The 21,646-nt window shown below is 32.0% G+C and overlaps 1 protein-coding gene across 1 annotated transcript in view; it reads left to right on the top strand.

The window, feature by feature from the left end:
• The window catches only part of LOC118179856 (choline/ethanolamine transporter flvcr2a-like), a 98,332-nt gene that overhangs the window by 57,389 nt on the left and 19,297 nt on the right, over window positions 1-21,646 (top strand). The window contains exons 5-6 of the mRNA XM_085814294.1: window positions 6,866-6,933; window positions 18,979-19,082. Coding sequence (XP_085670420.1) covers window positions 6,866-6,933; window positions 18,979-19,082 — 172 coding nt within the window. The remainder of the gene's footprint in view (window positions 1-6,865; window positions 6,934-18,978; window positions 19,083-21,646) is intronic.

Here is a 21,646-nt window from a genome sequence, read left to right as displayed (position 1 = left end):
AGGAGCAACTATTGCCGTTTTTGGTATGTCCTCTTTATTCATTGATACCTGGTGATATGCCTTCTTGAGGTCTAATGTTGAAAAAACAGTTTTATTGCTCAAATTAGATGTAAAATCATGTAGATGTCTAATTGGATAATTATCTAAATCTGTGATTGAATTTAATTTATCGTAGTCCCCGCAAGGCTACCAAGACCCATCCGGTTTTTTTACCATGTGGAGAGGACTACTCTAGGAGCTTTTAGAAGGGCTACAAAGGCCTTTTTGCACTAAATAAGTGAATTCCGCTTTTGAACTAATAAGCTAAATTGTCAGGCGCTAGGCGCCTAACCTTAGCTGCTACTGGAGAACCTTTAATTTCGATTACGTGCGTAATTCCAAGAGTATTGTTATCCAAAGGCTGTTTTAAAATATCTTGAAACAGTGAATCACATTTTTTAAGTAAATCCTTAAACGCATGTAACGGTTGTAAAACTGTAATTTTGGGTATAGTATCCCGTGATACCTTGCCATCTGACTCAACGTTAGTCATGCTGTCACTTAATTTTTTGGATTTCAAATTAACAATAATACCATAATTACTTAAAAAGTCTGCGCTCAAAATTGGTCGCAAAACATTAGCAATAGTAAAAGTCTAGGGAAAATTTCAGTGTAGACATATCTCTAAATTGACACTAAACGTTTTCCATATACATCAGTTTTGGTACCATTTGCTGCAATTAAATTGAGCAATGATGTTGGTTTACATCGGTCTTGTGGAATAGGAGGCAAAACAGACAATTCAGCACCTGTGTCAACCAAAAAATTTGTTCTTAAAGATTTTTCATATACAAGGAGGCGACAATTATTTTGGCCTATGGCGTTCACACATGCTTGGCATTCTAGTTTTCCGATTTAAAAGTGCAAGGTTTGTTGCATTTAACGGCTTTTTCGCCAAACTTGGTGTGGTACCAACACATGGATGTGTTTTCGGTTTGTTTATTCGTGGGCAAGGTTCTAGATCTAGAATTAGAACGACCACGAGAATACAATATAAAAGGTTTATCTAATTTTTTATTTAAATCAAAATCGGGTATTTGTTTCTGTAAATTATCTAAAGCATCACTTGTATCAGAAGAATTAATTACTTTCGATTTCACGTCCATTGCATGAAGCTGAGTAGGTCAGAGAGTTTGTCAGCCATAGCTGCTAATTTTTTAAGTTCGATATCAGAAGAGGCCAATATGGCTTGCATCTGGGCTGGAAGACGTTGAAGCCACAATAATTTTAGTAATTCAGTTCCGACGATAGGTCTCACCAGTTCTTGCATTTGTCGGAGTAAAACAGATGGGCGTTTGTCACCTAATTAATGTCTCTCAAAAGTTCTTAAAATTTTTGTTCTTCAGAATCAGAAAATACTTCAATTAATCTTTTTTAAGAGTGTCATAAGCATCAATAACTGGAGGAGGATCAATTATATCACTTACCTGACTTAAGATGTCAGTTTCGATGTGGCCTACCACTCTATGGTATTTTGTGATATCGGTAGTTATCCCCCTGTTCAGGAATTGGCTTTCAATCTGGCAAAACCAAATACTTGGATTATCTTTCCAAAACGGCGGTACTTTAACTGAAATTCTGTTGATTTCAGGTGCTTGTGTTGAAACGATAGTATCGTCGTTAGCAGACATGTTCGAACGATTAAAAACGTGTTCTTCTTAATGCCGTAGTCACCAATTTGGGGTCTGATTAATGGCTAGACAACCAATTTAGAAAAATTAATTCTTTAATTAATCAAAATACGTACATGGCAATAAATAGCAGAAATCTCAGCGATGAGTAAAACGCGTACATGAACTTGTAAAAACAGAAGGCGAAAAGTTCGCTTTTGCAGTCGCGCATAGATGACATTCTTATTGCGCATGCGCGAAGAGAACTCGAAGCGCCGAAGAAATGGGGGTGTGGGGAGATAGCCCTACAAGTTTTTGTTTATGGCTTGTATATAGTTATATGGCTTATTTATAGTTAAAAGATAAGCAAAGATGTAAAATAAGCAAAAGCTTTACAAGTGCGTATTAGGTTGTAGCATCGTTCAGATCGAGTCGATGGCGAGCAGTTGTGGGAGAGACGTACTGATTTTGCTTCTCCAAAGAAATAAACATAAAAAAATTTTAAAAAAAAAAATCTGAATGGTTTCAGATTTTAATGGCTGCCCAAAAGGGCTTGTTAAAAATGTTTTATGCTCTCCTGCTGTTGCCTTCCCCGCGCACTGCTAAGCCATTTGTTTTTTTCTTTTTTTAGTTTCATTTTAAGCATCATTTTTTCACACTTACGCCAAATACAATTACGCCACATACAAAAAACAGCAAAATCATAAGATTTTTATGTAATTTAACAAAATTTAGAATTCTCGACGCAGGCCTAATTGCTGGCATAATTTTTTTAAAATATTTTTCACGCTTTTCTCATTTTATCATATGAGTGTTTACTTAGTTTCCTTAGTAAGATGGCTCGCAAAAATGTTTTTTGTTAGCCAAAAAAGGACGTCATTCCCAAATGGAGTATTAGTTTCGAAACGACATTTTGCATTGAATCACTATAAACGGAGTATCGCTTTTCAAATTGTTGCCGTCAAATATCATATTGTTGCCGTCCTATATCATATTTAAAGAAATTAAATGATGAAGAATATGCATGAATGTATGCATGGCTTTCACAGTGTGAAAAAAAGACGGTACCTAGTGCCATCAAATTTTGATTAACGTGGTCTTCTATCAGAAAATGTGCATCTGGAAGCCCGAATTTTGAATTTCGAATTTATTTTATTGTCTATTTTCGTACTCTGTAAAATTTTAATAAATTTTTGATGAACAAACTCAACAATTTCAAAGGGAACAGTGGCGATACTGTAAGAAAAACATTCTTATCTTCAGCATGCTAGACCGTCTATCGGAAATTCTAAAGATATGTTTTTTTAAAAATATTTTGTGATTTTGTTGTTGAATCGATTTTTTTTTGGTGGCGTAAAGCCATGAACGTGATATTTAATAAATAAAGTAAACACACAAAATATTAATAATAAAAAGACAAAAAATTTGTTTTCTAAAGATATCTTAGTAAAACTGGATATTGATGTAACGAATTGAGAAACGAGTCAAAAAAACAGGAAAATATTATACCAACACTTAAGTCTGCGTCGGAAATTCTAAACGTATTCTGCTTTTAAAATTTTCCTAATTTTGCTGTGGAATGGTATATGGTGTAAATCCAGAGAAAATGATGCTTAATAATAAAGCTAAAAAGAGGAAAAAAAAAGATGGGTTAGTAGAAATGAGTGTAACAGCACTGGCAGACTGCGAGCTCAGAGAGAACGTAAAAAACCTAAATGAAAAACTTTTGGGCGACCGCTAAAATCTGAAACCTTTCAGATTTTTTAAAAATGTTTCTTCGTATTATTAATGTTCTATGTATGATCTTCATTTATGAAATATCATGGCTTTCGCTGTTGGGCCACATAAAATTTAGTTCAATGCAAAGTCATCAGGCATTTAAAAACATCATATCTTTAGAATTTTCGATAGAGAGTCTCGAGCGCTGGAGATAAAATTGTTTTATTCTGTACAGTGTTGCCACTGCTCGCTTTTAAATGGTTGAGTTTGGTAATAAAAAATTCGTTAAAGATTTACAAAATACGTAAAAGGTAATAAAACAAATTTGAAATTCAACAGTTTGGCTTTCAGTTGCACATGTTCGAGTAGAGGGCGACGTCAATCAAAATTTGAAGGCTCTAGGTACAATCATTTTTTCACACTGCGAAAAACATGCATACATCAATGCAGATTATTCATTATTTAATTTGTTTAAAAATAATACAGGTCGATAATATTTGGTAGCAATAAATTGAAAAGTGATAACCCCTTTTATAGTGATTCAACCCGAAATCTGGTTTCAAGATTAATAGCCCATTTAAGCTAACGCCCCATTTGGGCTAATGTGCAAAAAATAAAGATGCGCCAATAATACAGCGACAGTTAAAAGAAAGATTAATTGAGAGACGATAGTAAAGGGCGTTTATCTCTAAAAAGGAAAGAACACGACTAGTAATCCTAATAATAAGAAAATAAAATCGATTGAAGTTGTTAGTTTTCAAATACATCAAGCGGCTTTAACTTTTCCTTTACCAGATTACAGTGGTGACATTCTTCGAAGTTGTCTATCAAATAAAAAACTGATCAATTATGTATACAGTATTTAAATATTATTACTTCTACGCATTTAATCCCAACGGCCGTTTAAAATAAATGTAATAGATAGCATCCCCTCAATTATTTAGATAAAACTGGGAAACTCAGCATAAAGGTAAAAAATTTTATTGCATAAAGCAAACAAAACAAATAAGCAGTAATATTATTCAAAATTTCATTATAAAGTCATCAAGCAGAATCGCGTTCATTAGTCTATCTTGGGCTAAAGTTCACAGACGAATGGTAAGGAACCGTAAGAATTTAAAATGCAGTGAAACCTCGGAGTGAACTTAGTTCGATTCTAAATATAGTTCGTTATCCTAAATATTTGTAAACCGAAACAATTTTTCCCACAGAAATAATGTAAAATGACTAAATTAAAAATTAAATAATGTAAACTAATTAAGCTTCCGGATGCTTAATGGCAAACCGCACATTGAGTTGATCAATGTTAACGAATTTCGCTTACTGCTCATGCTCACTGGTGTACCGCAGACGTGAAAGAAAATACTGGCGACTAAGCATAAGCAACCCTACACAAGCCTGTTCATCATGTAGGTCTTATCGACTGTTTACAATTGCAACAGTCTCATTTACTTACAATAATTTATTTGACCTTTAATTCAGTAATTTAAACTAGATTTAATCCTTAATTTGTTAAAGTATTGTATGAATGAAACGTATGTTAAATACTCAATTGTTTTTATTCCTCAGAAGTATAATCAGCTAGTATATCTTGTAATGTTTCCTGTTTTGTAATCCTTTTTAAAAGAAAATTTGGGTAGTTTACAATCGACATTTACACTCGACACTCCAAGTAATGAAACAGCTTACAACCTGACACGTTTTAAAACCTCGAACTGTTTACGCCCAAGATAACACAATATCAACCGTATACCATATTTATCTTCTTTTAAAATTGTGCCACAGTCGTAATTGCGCCAAATTCTCTTTTGGGCATGCGCAATAAGCGAAATTCGTTTAACATTGATCAACTCAATGTGCGGTTTGCCATTACGCCTCCCGGATCTCATACGATAGTTTAGAAAACAGTACTTTATAATCGTATTGTATTCGTAAGTTCGTTTATTTGCAATATAAAACCAATAGGATTCATTAAAAACACAAACACGATGCTAATATATGTATAACGTTGAACACAATATTAAACATATATTAAATAGGAAAACTTTAATTAAATTTTATCGTATGTCTAAGAAAGAATTTTGATGGTGTAAGAAGAAAACGTTGAAGAAGTCGAAGGTGCAAAATGTTTTATTGCAGCTGCTCTTCTCTTTTCTTTTTGCCTTAACACGGCTTATGTCTATTCGAAAATCACTGGATCTTTATCCCATTAAAAATTTCTCCACTTTGATTTGTTTATATTTTAAGGGGTATCAGAAACCCCTATACCGGCAATGTTAAATTGGCCATTTTCGATGTACCTTTCTCAAAATCTGCTGTAGATACACGCTTGAAATTTTTTGTGTAATTAAAGTATAGCTATCTGATTATACTGAAATGAGCTTTTGAAACATTTTGAATTTTAGAGAAATTTACAGAATACTTTGTTAGGCATAGTAAAATTTAGCGCATTTTTCACACACACACACACACAAAAAAAAAAAAAAAAAAAAAAAAAACTTTTTTAATCTCCTTAGTTTATCACAAAAAGCTCATTTCAGTAAATATTAGGAAACCTAATAAATAAGCCATAAAAAGTTTAGATACCTGTGAGCAATAGTTTCTGAGAAAAGATGCATCGAGTATAAAAAAATCGAGTTTGGAGAAAAACGCGTTTTTATGTAAAAATCCTCATTTATCGAAGCATTCGATGACAAATTTAAACTAGAATTTTTTTTACAGATCTTATTTTTATAGAGATTAAAAAATGGTATTTTTAGAAAAATAAAAATGTAGAGAATTTGAAAATGCAAAAATCCGAAATCAGCATTCTAGGAAGATTTTTGGTTTCCAACATCTCTTAAAATATTCCTAAAGCAAACTAGACAAACACTGAAACAACACTCTCCTTGAATTTTGATTATAATTACAATGAGCCTTCTCTTAGACCACCACCCGAAATTCCAGATGCTTTGAATATGCGGAGATGGTCGTTTTTTTAAGACTAGATCTTCGACTCATTTTTACACATATATATAATTTTGTTAGAATTAATATGTGCTCTGAAGTAGTAGTCACTTTAAGTGTATTTGCATCTTAAATACACTGCGTGTTTTCAGTGTATTTGCATAATATATGTTTTTAATTAAATTCAGTTCAGTGGCAATTTTCTTTCTTTAAGGTCTCTGCAACGTATCGTTAACTTTCTTTAAAATTAAGTTTTTGCTATCTTCACTGTTTAAATATGGATATTATTTGGACTTATTATCATTATTGTAATTTCTAATATTATTGTTGCTATGGATTTTGCCATAACAAACGAAAATTTTATTTTTATTGTTATTTTTATTGTTGTCATTATTACTGTTAGTTTTTAATTTCGCATATGTTGAAGAAACATTTAAATATTAAGTTATAATAAAGAAAAAAATTCTTTAGACACAAAAAAAATTTCATAATAAATAATATAATTCAATTGTAAATTTATTGCATAAAATTGGGTTTTTTTTAACTTTCAGGTTTATTTGTTGCTACTTTCATAACCTTTGCAACAATGTTGAACGAAACAGTTATTCATTATTTTCCCGTAAGTATAATGGCGCATTCTATTTATTTATTTATTTTCAGTTATTGGGCTTCGCAATATACATTCGTTTTTAAATAAATGTAACTGTTTCCTGTTTTGGAAACGAAAATTTTGTTTGGTATATGATATTTGTTATGAATACGACTCAAGTTTGATGAGTCACAACTGTACACATTACCCTGTTTAACTCTATCGAGAAAATACTACGACTGCCCCTGAGTGTCCTGTAACAGCTTAATATTGTTATTAAAATATTGTAATTTCAAATAATAAACTTTAATGTATATGTTAACGCCAATGTTTGTAACGCAGGCTCGAGAGCCACGTATGGCCCTCGCACGCATAATGTATTTCTTTTTTTTTAAATGTTAGGTGATCGTTTTCTCTTCTGATTTGTATGTCGCTATTTTGAGTGTTAAATAAAAATATTTTTTTCTGTGTTCCATCAATGGAGTTTGCTTCATACTGCGAAAGAAGTATCACAGTCTTAATTATTTTGGAGGCACCGGCGAGATTCGAATAATCGTGCGTATTCTCATTTTATTAGTTCATCACTGAACGTAATATTACTGATACTAGTTTATTACTTCCTGTTAATATTTAATTGTCTTATTCTATTAGCTCATCACTGAACGTAATATTAGTGATACCAGGTTATTTCTTACTGTTGAAATTGAATTGCTTTATTTTATTAGTTCATCACTGAACTATATATTTCTAGAATTAGTGATACCAGATTAGTACTTTCGGTGAATCTTCGGATTATGGTAACTTGGCGATTTTTTGACGAAAATTTGGCGACCAACCCTGCTACAGCAACCTGCTAGTTTTTTTTTTTTTTTTTTTGATGCCATTTTGTTTTCACAAAGTAAAGGCATGTTTTTCTTTTTTTTTACTCAACATTTTTTCCAACAATCTGCTAGCCAAATTACGCTTATGCTAGAACTTTTATGGAACAAAAGTGCTTATTCATGACGAAGATTAGGCGCGAAATTGGGAGAAAGTGCAGAATCGCCCACTGCTTGCCGCGTTTTTAAGAATTGCACATACACGGTATCCATGTACACGTCGACCTATTTTCACTTTAAAAAAAATCCCAGAATTGCACAAAAGTGGCATTGCGCACACTCTTGACGTTATCCATGTACACATCGACCTATTTTCACTTAAAAAGTCAAAGAAAATTGACAAAAATCCAATTCTTCTTACTCTTGTAAAAAGCGCCAAACAAATAAGCGGACGATTCTGCACTTTAGCGGGGAAATTGTTTCTAAGTGCTTATTAGCTAAAACCACGATTGCAATTTTTCGGAAAATGTCACATTACATGTCTCATGATCTCTCATTTCTCTGAAACAAAATAATCTGTGATTCAAACTGTGTACTTCTCAGATTATTGCTAAAGTCCTAGCTAGTAACCTTTATCGCCTTACCAAAACTTTCTGTTAATATTGAATTGCTTATTTTATTACCGTATTGGATATTATTTTTAATATTCACTTTAGTTGTCTAAATTAATTAAAGTATTTGATTTAAGCTATTTTGAGAAAGTATAAAGAGTCAAAGAAAATTGAGAGGTATTCGTTTGAGAAAGTATTCGTTTATTTTAAACATAGACACACTACCTTATCTAGGAAGAGCTCAAAGGAAGATTTGCAAAAAACTTGCGGCTGAACTGAGAGTTCATGTGACTGCAGATTTGAAAATAGTCGATTTAAAAGAGAAAATTGTTGAAAGCAGAGATTATGATGAAGTATTCGTCAAAGGAGTCTTAGACACAATAATAAAAGAACGGAAAGAGAGGGAGGAAAGAGAAAAGAACAGGAAGAAGGAAGGAGCAGAAGAGAGGAGAAGGAAAGAGCAGTATGAATTAGAGAGATTAAGACTTGAAGCAGAGACAAGGTCTCAAACTACCGGACAGGTCCGGCCGAAAACGGAGCTGCGTCACCTTTTGCAGAAATTCGATAACAAGAAAGAAGATATCAGTCTATATTTGCTATTGTTTGAAAGGCTAGCAGAATGGACTAAACTTGATAAAGAAGAATTTGTATCTTATTTACTAGGACTACTTCCTTACGAAGTAACACAGTTAATAACTAGAGAACCCTCCGATAAAACAAAAGACTCTGAACATGTGTAGAATGTATTGTTAAGACGGTTTAAGCTAAGCCCGGAAAAGTTTAGGCAGAAATTTATGAAACATCAAAGAGTACCGAATCCACATGGGTGGATTTCAACTATGAAATAGAAAATTATTGTAAAGAATGGGTAACTGGTCTAGGAGTTGAGACTTTTGATCAGTTGCTAGATTTGATGGTGATGACCAACTGAAACGTCAAGTTCCTCCTGAAATTTGAGATCATTTTCTTAATGAGTAGGTAGAGATAATTTCATCTAAAAAAATTAGCTGAAAAACTTGATGCCTATGAAGACGTTCGCGGAAACTTTCAAGAAAGGCCTGTAGTGGATCGGCAAAAAGAAAGATACAATGCACTAACTCAAAGTAAAGTTCAGATAGTGAGTTCAGATAATAAAAATAAAACTGAAAAAAAAAATTGTCATCAGGATATAATTCGCAAAGCTGGTTCCATAAACCAAGACGTCTACCTCCAGATGATAAATATGAAACACGAAAGACGCCACAATGTGATCAGTGTGGATCCTATCAACATTTAAGACCCCAATGTCCGAAACTTAAAAATAATACTGAATCTCCTGCTAATCTTAACAGAATTAGTGCAAATCCAGAGGATAAATTTCTATTACCTTATACTAGTATGGGTTACGTAAATGGTCATAAAATTCCTATATTAAGGGATTCAGGTGCTAGTATTGATATAGTTTGTCGCAAATACACCACGCCGGAAATGCTGACAGGTGAAAATATGTGGGTGCAACAGCCATTAGATTTGAATCCAACCTGTTTGCCATTGGCTGAGATCAAACTAAATTGCGATCTTGGGCGAGTAATAACTAAGGCTGCCATTATTAGAAATGAACTCGACAGAGGAAGGTATTTATTAGGCAATCGAACTTTAGCACTGTTGAATAACCAAGAAAAGGAACCTGATAGTCGTCCTAATCAGATTAATGCCGTCTCTACTAGAGCTCAAAGGAAAAGAAAAATAGCTGAAGAGAAGATCTTGGAACCGACAAAGGAAGAAAATAAAGCATCCAGAGATGTCTTTGAAGAAGAAGTTGAATTACCAGAATTAAATATGGAAGATGAAGCTCTCATGAAATTAGTAAACATTGACTCAAAAGAAGTTGCACAACTTCAGCTTACTGATAAGGAACTGTCTAAAATCATCCAAGAATTTAAAAAAGGTACATGAAAAAATTAGAACAATAGTCGGACAAGAAAAGGGCTTTTAGTTAAAAAAACGACAGATAAAATGGGCTTTGAAAGATAGCTTGTAGTTATACCTGAAAAGCTCAAGCCGACAATTATAAAGTTGTGCCACGAAGGAATTTCTGGTCATTTGGGTATCAGAAAGACCAAAGCCAGACTGGCTAGACATTCTTATTGGACGAGGTGTTACAAAGAAACCGAAGATTTTGTAAAAATCTGTGACGCTTGTCAGCGCTCTGAGAAGGGAAATGACAAAAAAAGAAGGCTGCAATTACGTTAGTACCAGTCATTTCCGAAATATTCACTAAAATAAATATCGATGCTGTTGGTCTGCTACCTATTTCAATATTATGCTATATATTATTACAGCTCTGTGTATGTCGTCCAAATTTCCAGATGCTGTTGCGGTGACAGACATTTCTTCGCCATCTGTGAATGATACTTTCTTACAGATTTTCAGTCGTATCGGCTTCCCCAAAGTTATCCAAACAGATCAGGGGACCTCTTTTGTCAGTGCTTTGACAGAGGAATTTTTGGAGTGTTTCTGCATTAAACATGTAAGAAGCTGTGTGTATTATCCGCAGAGTAATCCCGTTTAACGATTCCATAGAACGCTAAAAAGGGTGTTAAGAGTCATATGTATAGGAGCGACTTCTGATTGGAAGAACTATCTACCATCAGTTCATTTTGCCCTCAGAACAGTGATGCACGAAAGCACTGGTTTTGTTGGGAAGTTGGGAAGGCGGAGCTGTGTAACGTCCTTAAATGGGTGGAACTAAACTTGTGACGTCACAATATATTCTCCATGGACCTTATAAGAAATAGACTAACCCAATTGCGTTTTCTCCTTTGTCTGGCGCGTTCTCGGCTGTCACCTTGATCACATCTGGAGGAGTAGGGACGACTTCCAGAAATTAGCAATGGTTGGCTATTGCAGCGCGTACAATTGTCACAAAATAGCTGGTGGTAGTGCCTCATTTCACAAGTAAGAATTTTTAAATATTTTATTTTTGACACTGAGATTGCTTTTTAAATACTTAGCATGTTTTTCAAGCATAATTAACGTTCTAAATAATTATAAAGCTGCTGCATGCTTTCAGGCTTGTATATATTTTTAGCTTTTCCTATGATGTAAGCGAATTTGTAACTTCTTCTTTTAGAAAATAATATTTTAAATCTGAACTAACAGAAAAATTCAACCAAGTAATTTTCTTTTACAATTACTAAAACTATAACTAAATACTAAAATGCCTAAAAGTGAATTTTTGAAAGTTTTTCTTTAAAATTTATAATTTTTTGCTGCTTTTTTAAATTATAGGTAAATTTTAATTCCTAGCATTATAACTAATCAAAAATAAGAATATTCAAGAACGACAAGTATACATCTTATATAGCTGGTTTTGTTGTTTAAAAGCTTAGCTTATAAAGTAAAATGTAATATCTGTTTCTCAGCTTTAGTTTCAACAGAACCATATGATGGTTTGCTAGGTTTCAAATATTATAAATCTGGATGTAAAGGTTTGACTTCTCCTTCCAGTGACGTCCGAATGATCTGCAAAAATGCAGAAATAATTTTTAGGCAGACTGAAAAGAAGTTTAAATTGAATTAAAAAAATATTATAAATTTCATGACTCTAAAAGTCTTAAAAAGCGTAGGAACACATATATTTCCTTCTCTTCAAGACCATATTTATGATGATGAACCAGATAAAAACCACCTGATTAAAATTATTAAAGCAGTGATATTTCAATATTTAAAAATCAGAATGCAACATGATACAAAAACGATCATATTTATTTGATTATATGATCATTAAATTATTAACATTAAAGTGGATTAGTTATTTTAATAATTCATAAAATTCGGAGCATAAAATTTTCTGAGCGTAATGAGGGAAAAAAAAAAGATAAAATAAAATCTAGAAGCACTCTTTTTTTAAAGTTTTGTGTGTTACCTATATTTATTGAATATCATGTTCTTCGGCCGTAAAGCACATACATTTGAAAACAGCATATCTTTAGAATTTCCGCACTCGAGATAAAACTGTTATTTTCCGTACAGTGCTCGCTCTCAACTCGTTGAGTTTGTTAATCAGAAATTCATTAAAGTTTTACAAAATATGAAATAGATCAAAACAAATTCGAAATTTGGCCGTCCAGATGCCTATGTTCGGGTGGAGGATTACATTATTCAAAATTTGATGGCTCTAGATATTGTCGTTTTTGTCACAGTGCGAGAGACATACATGTATTCATGCAGATTCTTCATTATTTAATTTTTTTACATATAATACAGGGCGATAATATTTGGTAACAACAATTTGCAAGGAGACACGGACATTTATAGTAAAACAGCGCAAAATGCCGCTTCGAAACTAACAGCCTTTCTAGGCTACCGCCCCTTTGGGCTAATAAATTAAATTAACGGTAAATAAAAGAATCTTATGCAGAACTAAAAATAAATTAAAAAAATAATCACTATAAAATACAAGCAAAATTAATTATTACGGTTGAATACAATTTTAATATTATAATTAAATTTATAAAAATTTTTAAGGATTCAAAAGTGTTTATGATGTATTATGAAATATAATTGAAATAAAATTCCTTTATAGAAATTGTGCTATAATACTCATCTATAATTTAAAAAAAGCAGCACAATTTAGAATTTTAAACAAAACTTTCAAAAATTCGTTTTTAAATATTTTAGTATTTTTTATATAAACAAAACTTCAAAAATTCGTTTTTAAATATTTTAGTATTTTTTTATATATTTACACCAATGAAAAGCATAAAAATTGCAAGAGAAAATTGCTTGTTTGAAATTTTCTATTAGTTCAGATTTAAAATATTATTTTCTAAAAGAAGTAGTTACAAATTTCCTTACAGCATAGGAAAAGCTAAAAAAAATATCCAGTCCTGAAAGCATGCAATAGCTTTATAATTATTTGGAACGTTAATTATTGCTTGATAAAATATGCTAAATTTTAAAAAATCAATCTCAATTTCAAAAATAAAAATATGTAAAAATTCTAATTTCGGAAATGAGGCGCTACAACCAGCTTTTTCTTGACAATTATACACACTGCAATAGGCAACCAATGTTAAAGTTCTACAAGTCGTCCCTACTCCTCCGGATGTGATCAAGGTGACAGCCGGCAACGCATCAGACGAGGGAGAAAACCCGTTTGGGTTAGTCTATTTCTGATAAGGTCCATGGTATTCTCGCATTTACACTATGCGTACTTTCTATTTTCTCTTAAAAGTGACAATAATGAATTGTTTATTATTGAAAATTAATATCAAATTCTTTACTTTAAATTTACATTTATAACACTTAAGCTTATAAGTATAATAAATTGTTTATATTTAAAATTACCATGATACAGTCAGCGAATTCTGCCAGTTATTAAAACGATAAACAACGTCGTTAGTCTCTAATGCCTGTATTTCATACAGCTTCAATATTTTCAAATATTTTTAAGCTTTAGCATTTATACAAATAAAAAAAAGATTTTTTTAAATTTAAATTTATATTGTAGAGCATTTCAATTTTATCATTTTTACAAATTACCTTATTGATACGTAACGACATAATTCCTTATGTAGCAGTAATTAGAAAATTTTTATTATTTTCTGAAAGTTTTAAACTTTACGTTAATAAAGAAGAATATTTTTTATTGCATATGAACATCGTTACACAGCTTTCATATCAGTTTCTAAAATTCCTAAATCACGCCATATTCTCTATAGGCATACTAAAATTCTACGCATTAATAAATAAATAAAAAAAATTATTTCTCACAAAGAAAGAAAATACTATAAGAAAATAAACACTACAAATTTGAAACATTAAGCAATGCTTGACCTACGCATATACACACATATTATCAATAAATTCATATTATCAAGTGCAATTACGATACGAAGCACTACGTATTAAAATAATGAGGTAAATGTTACTTATGGGGTCAAAGTTTACAGTTTTGCTACTGTTGAGTAGATCATCGGACTATCCATATTTATCGTAAGTCGGAAAGCATTATCAACATATCAAAACTAGACAATTGAAATAACAAAAAAGATGTCTCAAATATGATTTACAATTAACACAACAATACAAATTTAAAATACATAAACGATATGTTAAACATTGACATAAAAAATGTTATATTACTGCTCGGCGTCACACACAATCTCGTTTTCTCTTGTACACAACGATCAGTATTCGCTCGAAAAACATCAAGAAATTGAACAAACTCGGTGTCCATGTGCACGTCCATATATTTTCACTTAAAAAAAAAATCAGAGAATTGCACAAACTTGGCATCGCGCACAATATCGGCATTGCGCACGCACTATATTGGCTTTGCCCACGTACACATCGATCTATTTTCACTTAAAAAATTAAAAAATAAGAGAATTGCACAAACTCGGCATTGCTCATATGCTCAGGAATCTGCTTTCACTTAAAAGAAATCAAAGAATTGCAGAAACTCGCAAAACAACCAACTCCACTGATTCGAGTTGTAAAAAAAAAAATGTTTTCAGAAAAATAACACAAAACGAAAATAAAGCAATATTTTCAATCGTTTGGTAATGATCGTTTTCAATCGTTTGGTATCTTAATAATACATTTGTGAGAGATAACTCGTTGCGTTAAATGCTAACACTACCACACAACACACAAAATTAGATTTATAATTAAAAAAACCCCGCGCAGAACTATACAAACAACATTTCGGTTAAAAAATTAATTTTCTTTAAATATGAAGCTATGGCATGCTTATAACTTGTTTTTAAGAAGGGGCGTAACCAAGATTACGTCATAAAAAATAAAAAGTCGTGTCCAAGCATAAGACAAGTAAGCACCGCATCGACTGATGCAGCCTATTCTGCGATTTAGCCTTTTTTTTTTTTTTTTTTTTTTTTTTTTTTTAGTTTCTTTGGTAATTGAAATCATATATATATATCTTAATGTAGCTAGTGTGCCAATTTAAAATTTTATACAAATATTTTCTGGTTAAGAATAACAGTTCACATAGATTTATATATTTTAATATCACCTTAATTTATCGCATTGTGTATTGACTGTTGTGTATTATTTTGAAATATCTTCCACATATTTTTATATCTGATTTCCGAGTTAATATTGATAACTTAATACTCACTAGCAGAAAAACATGCTTAAATAAGGTTTAATAATGATCTTAGCGAATTAATGCGATGTATGATTCACAATTCACAGTTATTAAACTGGCCAACTTCAGTTAATATTTAATGCGATGTAACATTTGCCAATAGCTAATTCTTAATCTCCTGTTAAATGAGCATTTCTGTCTCAAATAATTTCTCGTTTATTCACTGTTAATGGTTGCAATTATCTTTCAACACCTAAGATTTTTGAAAATTTGCACTTGATTCCAAAAAGTCAAATCAATGATCATTTTCTATTTCTGAAACCTAAAGATTCAGATAGAACACCTGAAGATATCAAAAATCAACTAATTTTGGCAAGTAATCCGCAAAACATCCCTACCAACAGACACTATGCATTTGCAAACATCAGTGCCTTCTCCGAGATTCAAACCTGGGCCCTTGGGTATCCCTTAATTACTATACTGTCTGGGAAGCAATTTCGTAAGTAAAGGTATGGAATAATTAATTAATCATTTAAATATTATGATGAATATTTTATTAATGGAAATCTCGCTCGACAAGGGTTATATAAAATGATACATTTAATTACTTATGCAACCCTCCTGTCCCATATTTAGTAAAGCTATCTATATATTTTTCGAAACTTTATAATTGGATGTATATAGTTAGGATAAATATTTAATTAAACAATCCTACAAAGACTTTTTAAGTAATTTTTAAGCATAATTTTATTATATAACGGAACATTAAATAAACTATCTGGCTTTCCGAATCTTGTAATGAAATTCTCCAATGAGTCGAAACAAGATATCAGCTTCCTCAAAAGTCATTACCGTGAGCAATGTTTAAAAAATTGGTTCAGTTTGTACTACATTTGAGGAGAATAAATATCGATGTAATCAAACGCTTCTTGTTCCCAAAAATCAAAGCTAGGATTCAACTACTAATTTTTAAGAACTTTATTTACTCATCCTCTTAACAAAGTGTCCGGCGGTTGAAAATGAAATGCATTTTGTATACGGGCTATGCTTCTAATAGTCCTAATATTCTTTAAGTTCTTGAATTCAACTAAAAGTATCTACAAATGTTATGTTTCGTTTTAATTTGTGCTACATTTAATTTTGCTCAGTCTTCTCATAGATATGCACTGAAGCTCAGATGACTAAAAACAATTGGATGTCTGGGACATATAATAAATAATTTTGCAAGAATGAAAATAAGCAATACAAATTTTAATAAATATGGATTAGTATCATAGTTATTATTTATTATTACTTTTAGACTACGTTTTTTCACTCACATCAGTCACCTACCTTAACTATCAAAACATTAAAAGGATAGACAGAAGATAAGTAGTGGTTAAGCAAAATTAAATGGGCAATCGAAAAGAACATACGTATCTCTTATAAAAATTGTGTGTTAAAGCCAATGTGTTTCTCATACATATGTATGTTTAAAGGCTAGATAATATAGAGTAAGCAAAAAGTCTTAATTTTAAATATTTTGCACAAAATAAGCGCAGAAGCTAGAAATGTCAAAATTTACCATTACCTAGTCCTATTGTTACGTTTTTCACCTTGTAGTTGATTGCACCAAAGAATTGATTGTAACAAAACGGTATCGATGAAAGAAATAAAGCTAAATATATCTTGTGGTATGATGAAACTAAATAACCTATCAAAGGTGATTTTTAGAAGTTCTTACAGACGTTTTCCTCCAGATATTAAGAGCATTAAGAAATAGTATGAAAATTGTAAGGAAATCGGTAGCGTCGGTGTGCCTTCCAAGAAGTGGCAGGTAATTAGATTAATGAATCTGTCGTCAGTCGAACAGAGGGTATCTCAAGAACTGAATCTTTTACTAATACTCTGAAGGTCAGAATAACGCATGCTGTGTCAAATTTTACACAGCGAATACTTAAGAACACATGCCAAGACGAAGTATGCCAATTTGACACTTTCATAGCTACAAAGAGGGGACGCATTGAACTTTGTCAGGTTTGATTTGGTTTATGTGATTATGGCAAAGCCTCGAGAGCTATCTTCCTAAGGGAAGGGATGACTTCGTGGTCGGCTTTCTAAGGAAAAGTGACTCATATATACGTTACACATGCGAAAAACAAAAAAACGCCCATGCAGCCAGCCCGTTCACGGGATTCGAACTTCGGCGCGAACTTACAGTGTTTAGCGACTTTACCGCTCGGCATCTGGTAGGCTCTGAAGTTTACTTATGTAACACTAATTTATAAAAAAAATTAATTATTGTTGTTATTATTTCCAAAAATATCATATATGCGCAAAAACTGCAACAGATTTTGCGCAACAATTTTTGGTCAGGAAAAGATTTTTAGCTCGCCCTGTATAATATTTGTAATTGCCTATGAAGAGATCAAAATTTAAACAAATTTAAACTTGAGCTGCATTTGCAATTGGGGAAAGTATTCTTGCTCAGCCGGTGTTATTTATTTAACGAGCTAATATTTATGTTATGTAAATTATTGAGTAATTTATATCTGCTAACTTTGCTTTTTCTTTTGTGTGCTTAGTTATTATCCTGTTTGTTAGCTATTTTGTAACCTAACCAGTTATTTAATCATTTGTTAAAAATTAAGTTAGAAAGAACCTTACTTTGGCAGAGAATTCAAATAAAATTCGAAATATTACTTTATGTATTATTACTGGTAGTGCACTTCTTCACATAGAGTTTGATTAAGATGGTATGATAACTCAAACTCAGGCTAAAACAGAGGCCTCAAATTTCACCGTTCTAAAACTTTATTGACCTGATAAAAATGGGAAGAAAGGACACTTTACAAATTTTTCAACAAATAAAATTCAGTTAAGTGTATTTCACCTAGATATCCTAAATATATATGTTTACATTGTTGGTGTATTTAATTTAATGGTGTATTTAATTATGGCAAAGCACACTAGGGCTATCTGCCTAAGGGGAGGGATGCCTTTCGTGGAGGACTTTCTAAGGGAACCTGGCTCGTATACACGTTACACATGGGCAAAACCACGAAAACGCCCATGCAGCCAGCCCGTTCGCGGGATTCGAACCTCGGACCGAACTACCAGTGTTCAGCGACTTTACCGCTTGGCCGCTGGTGGGCTTGTTTACATTGTTAAATAATTAGTTATGAAAAAAGCCAGAATTACTCAAAAGTGTCTTTACTTGGGACTCTTGATTTGCCCGCATTAAACCTTTCTCTCACAGTGTAGTGTTGATCGAATCATGGTATTCTAGCTTTCTAAGAAAAATTTTAAACTAATTACGATACCTTCAATTAGAACTTCAGGTGTAAAAAAAAGATTTACGAAACAATATTGTTTATTTCATTTCTTTATTTGTTAGATTTCTTAAAGTTGCTATAAAAGACATTGGAACAGCAGTGAATGTTTCTTCATAATTGATCAAGACATTTATATTATAGACTGAGTGGTAAATATCTACCTGAAACGCGATAAAAATAGGATGATTATCATGATATAATTAATTAATTAAAACTTATTTCTTGTTTATCAACAACAGGGCAGACAGAAAGACGTTGGTATAATGGGAGCCATCCTCATAGGAACTGGAATGATAGGATCTGTTGTTGCGGGGTACATACTGGATTTGACTCACAAATTTAAGTATGAACAGTTCATTTTCAAAACAATTCTCTTTTTTTTTTTTTTTTTCTCTTTGTACTTCTCTAAAACTTGTATTCTGCTATTATTTTATCTCTCAGTATGTCAATTATTGCAAAAAATTGCAATGATTGATTTTAGCTTTATATAAATTACTCTTTTTGCCGCAATAAGCCTCGAACATGCGTCCAGACGAGCATGAGCAATCTGGGCAAATGATTGTAATAAATAACATAGGTGCACGTGATCTGTAAGGCAAGAATATTTTATTTTCTTCCTTTTGCATAGATTGATAGCAAAAAATCTCTAACTGTTATATTCAAAACAATCTTATTGGCACATATTTCACTAAATCAGTTAGAAAAAATATGTTTTCGATTCTTCTCAGATGAGTACAATGATTTGGATAGATTTAAGGCATCTTGCAGAGTTTCTAACAAAACCGCAATATCCATAGACGAAAAGCATGAACGAATAAATTAGGTTGAAGAAAAGTGTCCGTTATTAAGCAATATATTTACCACGACCACAACATGCACTGCTGCAATAATCCTGATCATGGGTCAATATAGTCGAAGGTTTTACTGAGATGGAACCTTTATTCGATTCATACCGCTGTGCCAGAATTGTTCAAGCAGGACTACCGAAACTGAGTCTTTTGCAGGAATTTCATCAATAATCTACAGCAGCGGTTCTCAACTATTTGACTAACGCGTACCATCTAAACAAAAATTGAAAAGCTTCAGTACCACTACTACATTTTGCAACGATTATTTTTCATTTTCTCAATAGAATTTTTTTTTTTTTAATTTTGCCATTTGCACATGATTGGTGAAAAAGAATATTATTATTATATTGGCTATTTGTATTAAATTTGCCCCACATAAAAATATTAGATTAAAAAGTGATTATCATTTTTACTATTAAAATTTAAGTTATCATAATTTAATTCTAAACTTTAGTGCGAAATTTGAGCCTGTTTAAGAAAGATTGAAATAACCATAGAGATCCTGGTTATGTGATTAGTGTTTTCGATTTTCGAAATTTACTCCTTATATCGGCGAGGACTTATAGTATTTGAAAAAGCATTCATGCATGACCGTATTCGATTGAACGCTCATGCATGACCGCAGATTCTTTATGTCTTCACTTAGTTTTAACCGTAAATTAGGATCCACTTTTAATTTTGTTCTGCATTTTTTTTTTCAAATATAACATGGAAGAAAATCCTTATTCACACAAATAGGGTGTGCAAAAAGGCAATAAAAATTTAATAGCTTCATTTGAAATGTCTTTATATTCTTTTTTCGCTTCAGCCAAAAGTTAACAAGTGTGTTATTTTTGAAATCTTCATTTAGATTTCAGTCATAAGAAATGTCTATCAATTGTTCTTTTTCTTCACGAGATTTTTCAATTTGGTAGTTAAAAATATTTTTCGTACCACCGGTTTAGAACCTTTGATCTACAGGAATTACATCAGCTGCTTGTACGTAGTCATGGTGTCACTTGGTGATAATATATAGTATTAAATTCCCTACTGGTTTGCAATCTGCAATCCTTGGGCTGTATTTCTTAGAAAAATCAAGTATTCATAATTTTTGTTGTGAGCGTTCAATCGAATACGGTCATGCATGAATGCTTTTTCAATATACTATAAGTCCTCGCCGATGTAAGGCGTAAATTTCGAAGAGCGGAAACACTAGTCACATAACAAGGATCTCCCTGGTTATCCACTGAGACATCTTCTGATCTGTCTAATCGTTCGATTTAGCCGTACTTGAGTAAACCCTATCTCAATTTTTTCCAAATGGCGGACTTTCAGTCGACTTTGACTTGGCCAATGATAAGGCCATAAATAGTAGCCATTTTATTATGGAGGCACCAAATAGGTGGTTCACCTTTGCCTCATATGAAGGAACGGATAGTTACAACCATGCCTTCTCCGAGATTCAAATACGAGTGCTTTGGTATCTCAGTCGGCTTCCTTAACCACTATACCGTCTGAGTGACATATCTGAAATTCAAAATGTACGAAATATGTCCATGTTACTGTTAATGGATTCAAAGACTGAATTAGATACGTTGTGCAGAAAATTCCTTATGTGACTCTTCAATATCTAGTGGCTTCTGTAGCATGGGGATTTAATAAACACATCAAACAGCAAAGCAGTTACATTCATTTATCCTGCGGGATATTTGAAACATAATATCATACAGCAAATTTAAATCTTTCATAATATAAACATGAGAGAAAATTTATTCCTATATTGGCTTTTAAGTAATTTTCAACTCAATCTATTGCAAATAATTAAGAAAAATTAAAATGTTTTTTATTCTTTAGCAGCATTAATCTGATATATTTATGTAGTCCATAAAATGTTGAATGGATTCTACAACACAAGTAATCTGTATGTTGCCCTTAAATTTGCATTACTGATAGGACTAGAGTTTATCTCTATCTTAGTATTTTAAGAGAGAAATTAAATCTAATTTTATTAACGAAGGGTATTTTAAAAACACTTACTACAGCTTTATTTTTTAAATTGTTATTTCTAAACCCATGCATT

Source organism: Stegodyphus dumicola, chromosome 4 (assembly GCF_044657685.1).
Source record: "Stegodyphus dumicola isolate Sdum_Otavi_A_Nest chromosome 4, ASM4465768v1".
NCBI lineage: Eukaryota > Metazoa > Arthropoda > Arachnida > Araneae > Eresidae > Stegodyphus > Stegodyphus dumicola.
This window is presented reverse-complemented; position numbering and strand designations above follow the sequence as displayed.